At 42.2% G+C, this 13990-nt stretch overlaps 1 protein-coding gene across 1 annotated transcript; it reads left to right on the top strand.

Moving 5' to 3' along the window:
• The first annotated feature begins 4638 nt into the window (after positions 1-4638).
• Positions 4639-13516, top strand: mtrfr (mitochondrial translation release factor in rescue). The gene is made up of 2 exons (XM_041904255.2): positions 4639-5071; positions 13191-13516. Exons 1-2 carry the CDS (start codon positions 4799-4801, stop codon positions 13419-13421), a joined length of 504 nt encoding a protein of 167 aa, XP_041760189.1. The 5' UTR covers positions 4639-4798; the 3' UTR covers positions 13422-13516.
• The last annotated feature ends 474 nt before the right edge of the window (positions 13517-13990 follow it).

Genomic DNA, 13990 nt, shown 5'->3' with positions numbered 1-13990 from the left:
TATCAGCCGGTTCTGGCACCGTGGCATCCAAGCCAGACCGAAGCTCCTGCGGTGGATGACTGGTTTTGGCATGTGGAGGAGACGTGGAACGCTGCTCACGTTCACCTCCAGCACGGCGTGTGTCGCCAGAAGGCCAACGCTGACCGCCACCGCAGTGAGGCCCCGGTTTTTGTACCGGGTGATCGGGTCTGGCTCTCGACCCGGAATCTGCCCCTCCGCCTGCCCTGCCAGGAGCTGAGCCTGTGGTTTGTGGGGCCGTTCAAAGTCCTGAGGAGAATCAACGAGGTTACATATAGGTTACTACTCCCTCCCGATTACCGTGTTAACTCCTCATTTCATGTGTCTCTCCTCAAGCCAGTGGTGGTTGGTCCGCTCCAGGAGTCTAAGGTGCGGGAGGTCCCTCCACCCCCTCTGGACATCGAGGGGGCCCCGGCGTACTCCGTCCGTTCCATCCTGGATTCGAGGTGTCGGGTGGGGGGCCTTCAGTACCTCGTGGAGTGGGGGTCTTGTGTCTGCCTTTACTTTAATGCAGATTGGATTAGCTGATTTTACCAAACCCACATCTGTATCATGTTTTGCCCATAAGGGTTCTGGGATCATACTTTCCATTTGTTTCCTTATCTTTTCTTGTTTTGTTTCTTCTTCAACTACTGGCATCTGTCTTTCCTCAGTTATTTCCACTTCCTGTGGTTCCCCCATCAGCTCTGCAAAGCATATGACTTTAATGAGGTTTTTGTCAACAGACTGGACAACTACAGTGGGGAAAAAAAGTATTTAGTCAGCCACCAATTGTGCAAGTTCTCCCACTTAAAAAGATGAGAGAGGCCTGTAATTTTCATCATAGGTACACGTCAACTATGACAGACAAAATGAGAAAAAAAAATCCTGCAAATCACATTGTAGGATTTTTAATTAATTTATTTGCAAATTATGGTGGAAAATAAGTATTTGGTCAATAACAAAAGTTTCTCAATACTTTGTTATATATCATTTGTTGGCAATGACACAGGTCAAACGTTTTCTGTAAGTCTTCACAAGGTTTTCACACACTGTTGCTGGTATTTTGGCCCATTCCTCCATGCAGATCTCCTCTAGAGCAGTGATGTTTTGGGGCTGTCGCTGGGCAACACGGACTTTCAACTCCCTCCAAAGATTTTCTATGGGGTTGAGATCTGGAGACTGGCTAGGCCACTCCAGGACCTTGAAATGCTTCTTACGAAGCCACTCCTTCGTTGCCCAGGCGGTGTGTTTGGGATCATTGTCATGCTGAAAGACCCAGCCACGTTTCATCTTCAATGCCCTTGCTGATGGAAGGAGGTTTTCACTCAAAATCTCACGATACATGGCCCCATTCATTCTTTCCTTTACACAGATCAGTCGTCCTGGTCCCTTTGCAGAAAAAACAGCCCCAAAGCATGATGTTTCCACCCCCATGCTTCACAGTAGGTATGGTGTTCTTTGGATGCAACTCAGCATTCTTTGTCCTCCAAACACGACGAGTTGAGTTTTTACCAAAAAAGTTCTATTTTGGTTTCATCTGACCATATGACATTCTCCCAATCCTCTTCTGGATCATCCAAATGCACTCTAGCAAACTTCAGACGGGCCTGGACATGTACTGGCTTAAGCAGGGGGACACGTCTGGCACTGCAGGATTTGAGTCCCTGGCGGCGTAGTGTGTTACTGATGGTAGGCTTTGTTACTTTGGTCCCAGCTCTCTGCAGGTCATTCACTAGGTCCCCCCCGTGTGGTTCTGGGATTTTTGCTCACCGTTCTTGTGATCATTTTGACCCCCACGGGGTGAGATCTTGCGTGGAGCCCCAGATCGAGGGGAGATTATCAGTGGTCTTGTATGTCTTCCATTTCCTAATAATTGCTCCCACAGTTGATTTCTTCAAACCAAGCTGCTTACCTATTGCAGATTCAGTCTTCCCAGCCTAGTGCAGGTCTACAATTTTGTTTCTGGTGTCCTTTGACAGCTCATTGGTCTTGGCCATAGTGGAGTTTGGAGTGTGACTGTTTGAGGTTGTGGACAGGTGTTTTTTATACTGATAACAAGTTCAATCAGGTGCCATTAATACAGGTAACGAGTGGAGGACAGAGGAGCCTCTTAAAGAAGAAGTTACAGGTATGTGAGAGCCAGAAATCTTGCTTGTTTGTAGGTGACCAAATACTTATTTTCCACCATAATTTGCAAATAAATTCATTAAAAATCCTACAATGTGATTTTCTGGAGAAAAAAATTCTCAATTTGTCTGTCATAGTTGACGTGTACCTATGATTAAAATTACAGGCCTCTCTCACCTTATTAAGTGGGAGAACTTGCACAGTTGGTGGCTGACTAAATACTTTTTTTCCCCACTGTAATGGATTCTCTTTTTACCCACAGTGTATTTTTAGCCTCCTTCATCATTGGTCCTAGGTCTTTTGCCTGATATCCTTCAGCCACTAAAAGTGTTATATGAGGTTCAGTTCCTGGTATATCAAACCAGGTTTGTATGATATCAGACCCTGGAGCATCTTGTGCATCCATTGCTGCCCGTTGTTTCCCTATTATAAAATATTGCGATCTCATGGAGGCCGGTTTACCCCATGCCTTCCTCAAACATAGTTGTTCCAGCAAAAGATTCTGATATGGGTCATATTACTAAATGCATGCTCTTCAATCGAACGCTGCTTGCACCCGCCCGACTAGAATCACTACTCTCGGTGGGTCTGACTTAGAATATGTGGACAACTACAAATACCTAGGTGTCTGGTTAGACCGTAAACTCTCCTTCCAGACTCACATTAAGCATCTCCAATCCAAAGTTAAGTCTAGAATCGGCTTCCTATTTCGCAACAAAGCCTCCTTCACTCATGCTGCCAAACATGCTCTCGTAAAACTGACTATCCTACTGATCCTTGACTTCGGCGATGTCATTTACAAAATAGCTTCCAACACTCTACTCAGCAAATTGGATGTAGTCTATCACAGTGCCATCCGTTTTGTCACCAAAGCCCCATATACTACCCACCATTGTGACCTGTATGCTCTCGTTGGCTGGCCCTCACTACATATTTGTCGCCAAACCCACTGGCTCCAGGTCATCTATAAATCACTTCTAGGCAAATCCCCGCCTTATCTTAGCTCATTGGTCACCATAGCAACACCCACCAGGTATATCTCACTGGTCATCCCCAAAGCCAACACCTCCTTTGGCCGCTATTCCTTCCAGTTCTCTGCTGCAAATGACTGGAACAAACTGCAAAAATCTCTGAAGCTGGAGACACTTATCTCCCTCACTAACTTTAAGCATCAGTTGTCAGAGCAGCTTACCGATCACTGCACCTGTACACAGCCCATCTGTAATTAGCCCACCCAACTACCTCATCCCCATATTGTTATTTACATTGTTATTTATTTAGCTCATATGCACCCCAGTATCTCTATTTGCACATCATCTTCTGCACATCTATCACTCCAGTGTTAATATTAAATTGTAATTATTTTGCACTATGGCCTATTTATTGCCTTACCTCCATAACTTACTACATTTGCACACACTTTATATAGATGTTCTATTGTGTTATTGACTGTATGTTTTGTTTATTCCATATGTAACTCTGTGTTGTTGTTGTTTTTAATCGCACTGCTTTGCTTTATCTTGGCCAGGTCGCAGTTGTAAATGAGAACTTGTTCTCAACTGGCTTACCTGGTTAAATAAAGGTGGAAAAAAAATATTGCAGTGTAGCCTAATTTTGGTCATTTCATTTCTGGAACCTGTGCCCTGATACATTTTCCCCACTTCTTTAGTACCTCTTGTACTGGTGATTCTATGTTTCCTATCCAGTATACATTTGGATGCGTTTGTCCCGAAAATCCTACTGTCTTTGCATATTTGCCTGACATGGGGAGGTGAGAGGCATACTTTGGACTTACACATGAGTACGTTGCTCCAGTATCTATCATCATTGGGGTGCCTCTATTCTTCACCTGAACCTTTAGCATAGGTTCTTCATCAGCCTGCATAGTTACTGCCACTAGCTGACCCTCCCCTCTAGGATTCTCTGGGCATCCCTAGTATCCCTGATTTGGTCCTCCCCATGGGTTCACTGGGCCTTGTGGAGCCTGTGTCTGAGACTGTTGCCATGCATCTGAGCTGGTGTCATTTCTTTGCCAATTACCCTGTTGTGGTTGTTGTGTCTGTTGGTGTGTCTGCTGCTGTGGTCGGTGCCCTTGATTCCTGGGTCTGTTTCCATTCTTTTTGTTTTGCCACTGTCCAGGGGATTGTTGTGTGTACACATTCACTACTAAGGAGAATACTTTCTGAAGGCACTGTATACACGCTACACATGATTAATCTACTTTCACAGACCAACATTTGATCGTGAAAAGGTCAAGGAATTGTTGCATATGGATGGTGTTGTCTGACTCGGTTTCCCAATCAGATCCTTTTTACCATTTGATTATGCTCTAGAATACATTAATGGTAAGCTAAAGGTAAGCGTAAAAGGAAATCATGTCAGACAGCCAGGATAGCCTTCACTGAGGTGTTGGTCCTCCTTATATTTCAGTCCATGTGGTGGCGATAGTGTCCCACTGTTGGTTCATAGCCACCAATCCAGGAGGGAATAATAAGTAGACGGTGAACTTGATTGGCTGAGGCTGAAGAGGAAGTGATTTTTCACGTGTAAATACAAACGTAACAATTATCTTTTCACCTACATTTGTCCGTTACATTATTGAAACACTGTAAAGAGATATCACGTTTAGTGTAAATGCAAACTGAGCGCTGTCACGTAATTCGGGAGGGAAATGTCGTCAAGATCGTTCGTTAACCTGATCTTTCAAGTGACGGGGAGGGTAACATGGGGACCCTCAGGACGACCTCCACTTTTTACCGTGCCACCCGTTAGCTTGGCACACGTTCAGACCGCCGGTAAGAAAGATTACGTTGATCTCCCTGTCCTAAATGAAGACGAGCTGAACGAGCAGTTTGTTAGAGGGTCTGGACCTGGTGGTCAGGCGACCAACAAAACCAGCAACTGTGTGGTGCTCAGGCACATCCCAACTGGCATTGTCGTTAAGGTGACTATCTAACATATTACATTAAGACTTCATTAGTTCATGATGACCATAAGATACCAGTATTACACATGGACAACAATAAATACATTTACTTATCGATAGGCTATCCTCCCTGAGCCATACATCCATTAGCATATGATGTATGGCGGTCTTTTAAGTGCCCCATAAGGGCGGGTAAGGTGCCCTATTTAGGAGCAGTGCAAATTTTTTAGGGGAGTGAGCGCAAAAAATATGTATATGACGTAATTTCCTCAATCAAAGTTTGTACCGACAGATGTAGCCTATAATAATATGCCATTTAGCAGACGCTTTTATCCAAAGCGACTTACAGTCACGTGCGCATACCTTTCTTCGTATGGGTGGTCCCGGGGATCGAACCCACTACCCTGGCGTTACAAGCGCCATGATCTACCAATTGAGCTACAGAGGACCTAGCATTACAGGGCTCTCCAACCCTGTTCCTGGAGCACTACCGTCCTGTAGGGTTTCACTCCAACACCAGTTGTAACTAATCTGATTAATTTCATAAACCAGCTAATTATTAGAATCAGCTGCGCTATATTCGGGTTGAAATGAAAACCTACATGATAGCGCTCCAGGACTAGGGTTGGAGAGCCCTGTTATGGAATATGCATAAAATGCATCCTCCAATTGCAACATCTGCTTATGCCCACACATATTGTCTCAAGAAAATGTTGTATTTTTAAATACCCTAAAGCACCAAGTTAGGCATACCTAATTTCAAAATAGGCCATAATCACTGTCGATCATGAATGATAATTCTACACGTTTTACCAGATCGAACTGCATCTGCATGGCAATCATTTGATTGATCTCAATCAGTTTCATGGGAATAGCCTATGCATTTCGATCTTCTTGAATTACTGTTTGTGAGTGAATTAGTACGGAAGTCCAGAGAGGACATATGAATAAAAAAAAGATTCCCTGATTATGTCGATCACAATTTATTAATCACATGATCACGACATATTAAAAGTAGTTTTTTTCAAGATCACATGATACATTTCTCATGATCACGACATAACAAAAGTTGTTTTGTCGAGATCATGAGAAACTCTATAAATACGAGTGGACGCAATGACGTTAGATTGACAGTATGCCTTATGCGGCAAAGCCCACAGTCAATCTGCATATTTGTTTTTATTGATTGCTACACTAAGGGATGGTACATTTTATGCTAACATAAGGCGTTCATTTGTGTTTGGAGCTCATCAGTTTATAAGTTAGAATGTTAGAAAGCTAAATGTCCTTTACCTTGAGCTAAGAGCTCTTGGGGCATCTAAGCCCTTGTGGGGCATTTAAGCCCTGAACGATGACTGACAGGCAGCTCTGTCTCCCAGACTGTATGCCACCCCCAAGACCACAGACACATGCAAGTAACAACGCAGCTACAGAGCCTTCAGAAAGTATTCACACCCCTTGACTTATTCAATATTTTATTGTGTTACAGCCTGAATTTTCTCACCCATCTACACACAATACCCCATAATGAGAAAATGAAAACATGTTTTTAGAAATTGTTGCAAATGTATTGAAAATGAAATACAGAAATATCTCATTTACATAAGTATTCACACCCCTGAGTCAATACTTTGTAGAAGCACCTTTGGCAGCGATTACAGAGTATTTTTGGGTAAGTCTCTAAGAGCTTTCCGCAGCTGGATTTGCCCATTATTCTTTTCGAAATTCTTCAAGCTCTGTCAAATTGGTTGTTGATCATTGCTAAACAATCATTTTCAGGTCTTGCCATAGATTTTCAAGTAGATTTAAGTCAAAACTGTAACTCAACCACTCATGAACATTTACTGTCTTCTTGGTAAGCAACTCCAGTTTAGATTTGGCCTTTTGTTTTAGGTTATTCTCCTGCTGAAAGGTGAATTCATCTCCCAGTGTTTGGTGGAAAGCAGACTGAAGCAGGTTTACCTCTAGGATTTTGCCTGGGCTTAGTTCCATTCCGTTTCTTTTTTATCCTGAAAAACTCCCCAGTCCTTTAACGATTACAAGCATACCCATAACATGATGCAGCCACCACTATGCTTGAAAATATGGAGAGTGGTACCCAGTAATGTGTTGTATTGGATTTGCCCCACTTTGTATTCAGGCCAAAAAGTTAATTGCTTTGCCACATTCTTTGCAGTATTACTTTAGTGCCTTGTTGAAATATTTTTGTTCTGTACATGCTTCCTTCTTTTCACTCTGTCAATTAGGTTAGTATTGTGGGGTAACTACAATATTGTTGATCCATTCTCCTATCACAGCCATTAAACTCTGTAACTGTTTTAAAGTATCCAGTGGCCTCATGGTGAAATCCCAGAGCAGTTTCCTTCCTCTCCGGCAACTGAGTTAGGAAGGACACCTGTATCTTTGTAGCGACTGGTTGTATTGATACACCATCCAAAGTGTAATTAATAACTTCACCATGCTCAAAGGGATATTCAGTGTCAGCTTCTTATTTTTTATTGTTAAACCTCCCTGGTCTTTGTGGTTGAATCTGTGTTTGAAATGCACTGCTCGACTGATTGACCTTACAGATAATTGTATGTGTGGGGTAGAGAGATTAGGTAGTCATTCAAAAATCATGTTAAAAACTGTAATTGCACACAGAGTGAGTCCATGCAACGTATTATGTGACTTGTTAAGCACATTTTTACTCCTGGACTTATTTAGGCTTGCCATAACAAAGGGGTTGAATACTTATTGAATCAAGACAGTTCAGCTTTTAATTTGTTATTAATTTGTAAACATTTTGAAAAACATAATTCTACTTTGACATTATGGGGTATTGTGTGTAGGCCAGTGACAAAAAATCTCAATGTAATCAATTTCAAATTCAGGCTGTAACAACAAAATGTGGAAAAAGTCAAGGGGTGTGAATACCTTTCTGAAGGTACTGTAACTTCGCTAGTCTTTTAGCTAGCTAGCTAGATTTTTATGTACACTACCAGTCAAAAGTTTGGACACACCTACTCATTCAAGGGTTTTTCTTTAATTTTACTATTTTCTACATTGTAGAATAATAGTGAAGACATCAACACTATGAAATAACACATATGGAATCATGTAGTAACCAAAAAGTGTTTAAGAAATCAAAATGTATTTTATATTTGAGATTCTTCAAATAGCCACCCCTTGCCTTGATGACAGCTTTGCACACTCTTGGCATTCTCTCAACCAGCTTCATGAGGTAGTCACCTGGAATGCATTTCAATTAACAGGTGTGCCTTCTTAAAACCTCTTAAGGATCTGACCCTTTTTATTCAATTTTCGCCTAAAATGACACCCACATCTAACTGCCTGTAGCTCAGGACCTGAAGCAAGGATATGCATATTCTTGATATCATTTGAAAGGAAACACTTTGAAGTTTGTGGAAATGTGAAATTAATGTAGGAGAATAACACATTAGATCTGGTTAAAGATAATACAAACAAAAAAACATGCATTTTCAAAAAACAAAAAATGTTTGCATAATTTTTTAATGCAAGAGAAAGGCCAGACAGTGATGTAGGATTATATATGTAATTTAGATGTTGTCCACCAGATGGCAGCAGTATGTGCAACGTTTCAGACTGATCCAGTGAAGAATTACATCACTACACAATATTTTGTATTAAGTCTGCCAGGAGTTTTCCCAAATGTGCCGGATTGGTTTTCAAGTACATAACTATAGATAACATACAAAAATGAAAAGACACTAACCTTCACACATCTAGATGGCCTGGCGGGGTGGGTGTGGAGTCAGAGGTCAAACTGTAGAACCCAGTTCCTACATTTTAATATAAAAATTGATTTTTCAAACAAAACTACACTACATTTTATCTCTGGGACCCTTAGGATGACAAATCAGAGCAAGATTACTGAATGTAAGTACATTATTTACCTTCAGAGGTGAATGTACCAAACCAATTAAGTGATAAGTGTTTTGTTGTTGTGCACTATCCTCAAACAATAGCATGGTATTTTTAGCTGTAATATCTACTGTAAATTGGACACTGCAGTTAGATTAACAAGAATTTAAACTTATGTCTATGTCCCGGAATGTTGGCTGTTGTTTACAACACCATTCTAGTCACATATCGCATATTGAGCAACAACCGTCCCGTATAAGGGACACCGATCCTGTAGAGGTTAAAAGTTAATTTGAGGAATTTATTTCCTTCTTAATGTGTTTGAGCCAATCAGTTGTGCTGTGACAAGGTGGGGGGTATACAGAAGATAGCCCTATTTGGTAAAAGACCAAGTCCATATTATGAATGATCAGTTCCCGAGGGAGATTGCAGAAAGGCGCAAAGTTCTGTATCCAATCTTCAAGGAAAATAGATTAAAAGGGAAACGTGTGGCACTTGTGGTCGATAAACTATATATTGACAACCAGATGTTCAGAGACACAAAGACTACTCCATGGCTATTCAAAAAGTTGTAATAAGATATGCAAGATATTTGAATAGATATATATTTTTTAATAGTTATATATAGAGGTGACAGCATTGGAAATGCTTTTGGCGGTTAATCTGCTTCTGTTATGTGTGTGGCACTGTGTGCTGTTTTCGATGGATGGGTCCTGGCCTCTCGGGGCCCTAGGGATCCGGAGGGATGTGGGTGGGATGCCGATCACTGGGATGACGGCTCAACTTGGGATGGGGAGGGGCTTTTGCGGGGGAATTAGTGGAGAACAATTGAAGGGATACTTAGTAGCAATGCAAATATCATGGTACAGCTATATGGACACTCAATCATTACGGTATTTTTTATTGGTAAATTTACAAACATATATTTACATTTACATTTTAGTCATTTAGCAGACGCTCTTATCCAGAGCGACTTACAGTTAGTGAGTGCATACATTATTTTTTTATACTGGCCCACCGTGGGAATCAAACCCACAACCCTGGCGTTGCAAACGCCATGCTCTACCAACTGAGCTACACCTCTGCCGGCCATTCCCTCCCCTACCCTGGACGACGCTGGGCCAATTGTGCGATAAATAGACTTGAAACTTGTGTCTCATTGTGGTGTATGGTGAAAGTATAGCCAGTTATAATTGTAATGGCTTAGAAGAACAATATTTACATGGCTCAAAGAGAAGGAATATAATATCTATTGTTTACAGGAAACTCATTCAACAATTCTAGATGTTGCGTGGAAAAAGGAATGGGGGGGCGAAATATACTTCTCCCATGGGCAAAGAAACTCAAAAGGGGTGATGATATTAATGAATAGTAATTTCGATCCGAATGTGCAAATTGTCCAAATAGATACGCAAGGTACAGTGGGGGGAAAAAGTATTTAGTCAGCCACCAATTGTGCAAGTTCTCCCACTTAAAAAGATGAGAGAGGCCTGTAATTTTCATCATAGGTACACGTCAACTATGACAGACAAATTGAGAATTTTTTTTCCAGAAAATCACATTGTAGGATTTTTAATGTATTTATTTGCAAATTATGGTGGAAAATAAGTATTTGGTCACCTACAAACAAGCAAGATTTCTGGCTCTCACAGACCTGTAACTTATTCTTTAAGAGGCTCCTCTGTCCTCCACTCGTTACCTGTATTAATGGCACCTGTTTGAACTTGTTATCAGTATAAAAGACACCTGTCCACAACCTCAAACAGTCACACTCCAAACTCCACTATGGCCAAGACCAAAGAACTGTCAAAGGACACCAGAAACAAAATTGTAGACCTGCACCAGGCTGGGAAGACTGAATCTGCAATAGGTAAGCAGCTTGGTTTGAAGAAATCAACTGTGGGAGCAATTATTAGGAAATGGAAGACCTACAAGACCACTGATAATCTCCCTCGATCTGGGGCTCCACGCAAGATCTCACCCCGTGGGGTCAAAATGATCACAAGAACGGTGAGCAAAAATCCCAGAACCACACGGGGGGACCTAGAGAATGACCTGCAGAGAGCTGGGACCAAAGTAACAAAGCCTACCATCAGTAACACACTACGCCGCCAGGGACTCAAATCCTGCAGTGCCAGACGTGTCCCCCTGCTTAAGCCAGTACATGTCCAGGCCCGTCTGAAGTTTGCTAGAGTGCATTTGGATGATCCAGAAGAGGATTGGGAGAATGTCAGATGAAACCAAAATAGAACATTTAGGTAAAAACTCAACTCGTCGTGTTTGGAGGACAAAGGATGCTGAGTTGCATCCAAAGAACACCATACCTACTGTGAAGCATGGGGGTGGAAACCAGGATGACTGATCCGTGTGAAGGAAAGAATGAATGGGGCCATGTATTGTGAGATTTTGAGTGAAAACCTCCTTCCATCAGCAAGGGCATTGAAGATGAAACGTGGCTGGGTCTTTCAGCATGACAATGATCCCAAACACACCGCCCGGGCAACGAAGGAGTGGCTTCGTAAGAAGCATTTCAAGGTCCTGGAGTGGCCTAGCCAATCTCCAGATCTCAACCCCATAGAAAATCTTTGGAGGGAGTTGAAAGTCCGTGTTGCCCAGCGACAGCCCCAAAACATCACTGCTCTAGAGGAGATCTGCATGGAGGAATGGGCCAAAATACCAGCAACAGTGTGTGAAAACCTTGTGAAGACTTACAGAAAACGTTTGACCTGTGTCATTGCCAACAAAGGGTATATAACAAAGTATTGAGAAAAATTTCCCTCATTAAAATGCAAATCAATTTAAAACATTTTTGACATGCGTTTTTCTGGATTTCTTTGTTGTTATTCTGTCTCTCACTGTTCAATTAACCTACCATTAAAATTATAGACTGATCATGTCTTTGTCAGTGGGCAAACGTACAAAATCAGCAGGGGATCAAATACTTTTTTCCCTCACTGTAACTGTTATTTTAAACAATTGGAGCACCCTTCGTGGTTCTAAAAGGTCAGCGCTAAATACATTTTGATTTGATTAGTCTAAACACTTGGTTATAATATACCCTATTACAGAATAAAATAAGAGGTGAACTATCAATTCATAGAATTTATTTGCATAGATTTAATCATCAAATCAATTGACCATGTAGTGAACATAAATCATTACTAATTTAAGGGAATTCGTTTTAAACCAGCCATAAAATCAAGCTTTTGGTGTGGTGTATTCATGCATCTCAATAAACTATAACCTAAATACATTATTACCTCCAATTTGGCCCAGATTCACAGGCCCACAGAACCAATAGTCAATATAGGCTAAATATCCCAAGCATGGCTACAGCAACTTCCAGAGGGGGTCAGGCTCTTGGGCTTTGCGGTGGCCATTCTGGTTGGGTGTCCTCGGCAGAACGGTGTCGCCGTAACCAAGTAGTCGCATATCGTTCTGGGTTCCACTGCGCAAGAGAGGGTTGGTGGAGTTTTATGAACATCAAGGCAGACACAAAGTTGAATTTAGATTATTTATTTTTTATGTTCTGATTGGCCAAAGTTGTCAAGCCTCCAACGGGCCTCCGCAGTGCACACATGTAGCCTACAGTTCTTCATCATTCTCGCCACCGCCAGAGAGAAGACAGGGAAGAAACCACCATTTACCTGCCTCTAGGCTGCTATAGACTACATATTTATTTGGTATGTCATTCTATCGTTTTTCATGGAATTTTTGTGGTAATTAAATAATTTATTTAGAATTGATCAGAATACATTTTTGGTGTATTCTCTAATTGAAAAATGAGAGGCGCGGGCCTCCCGAGTGGCGCAGCGGTCTAAGGCACTGCTTCGCAGTGCTAGAGGCATCACTACAGACCCGGGTTCGATCCCGGGCTGTATCACAACCGGCCGTGATTCGGGAGTCCCATAGGGCGGCGCACAATTGGCCCAGCGTCGTCCAGGTTAGGGGAGGGTTTGGCCGGGGGAGCTTTACTTGGCTCATCACGCTCTAGGGACTCCTTGTGGCGGGCTGGGCGCCTGTAGGCTGACCTCGGTCGTCAGTTGAACGGTGTTTCCTCCAACACATTGGTGCGGCTGGCTTCCAGGTTCCGAGCCCGATGGGGAGTTGCAGCGATGAGACGATCGAAATTGGGGAGAAAAAGGGGGTAAAATACACCAAAAAAAATTGAGGCGCTCCCAGCACTACACACCTGTTTAGGAGGTACTGTAATCTGTACATTTTTATTGCTAACTCCTCTCTCCTAATTCAGTGCCATCAAACCAGATCTGTGGAAACAAACCGCAAAAGAGCGCGGGAGATAATGAGGGAGAAGCTTGAGGTCACCTACAAGGGAGAAGAGAGCGACATTCTGAAGAATAAGAAGGAGTCTATACAGAGGAAACAAGACAAGAGGAAAAAGGCAAACGAGAATTTGGAGAAGAAGAGACTTTTCAAAGAGGCACTGATGGCAGACTCCAAACCAGGGGATGACAGGGGATGAAAAGTATGCATGAACATAACATTTAGACTGATCAACAAATATGTCCTACCTCATTATGATCTGTATTGTAAATAAAGAGCACCTATTGAAATTAATTATATTGTTATCAATCTGTCTAAGGTACAGGAATGATGTCATAGTATTTTCTGTAATTGTAATGAAATTAAGTTTTATTACAACGGGTAATAAATACAAAGACGCAAACAATGGCTTTAATGATCTCCCGTGTGGCGCAGTGGTCTAAGGCACTGCATCGCAGTGCTAGCTGTGCCACTAGAGATCCTGGTTCGAATCCAGGCTCTGTCGTAGCCGGCCGCGACCGGGAGACCCATGGGGCGGCGCACAATTGGCCCAGGGTAGGGGAGGGAATGGCCGGCAGGGATGTAGCTCAGTTGGTAGAGCATGGCGTTTGCAACGCCAGGGTTGTGGGTTCGATTCCAACGGGGGTCCAGTATGAAAAAATAATAATAAAAAATATATAATGTATGCACTCACTAACTGTAAGTCGCTCTGGATAAGAGCGTCTGCTAAATGACGTAAATGTAAATGTAATGTGGTGTGTTTATCAC

This window comes from Coregonus clupeaformis, chromosome 18 (assembly GCF_020615455.1).
Source record: "Coregonus clupeaformis isolate EN_2021a chromosome 18, ASM2061545v1, whole genome shotgun sequence".
NCBI classification, from domain to species: Eukaryota; Metazoa; Chordata; class Actinopteri; order Salmoniformes; family Salmonidae; genus Coregonus; species Coregonus clupeaformis.
Note: the sequence above shows the minus strand (reverse complement) of the source record. Positions and strands in the feature narration are given on the sequence as shown.

Coding starts and splice junctions, on each gene's coding strand:
- mtrfr (XM_041904255.2), top strand. CDS start 4,799: ATGTCGTCAAGATCGTTCGTTAACCTGATCTTTCAAGTGACGGGGAGG. Junction 5,072..13,190: donor CAACTGGCATTGTCGTTAAG/GTGACTATCTAA, acceptor CTCCTAATTCAG/TGCCATCAAACCAGATCTGT.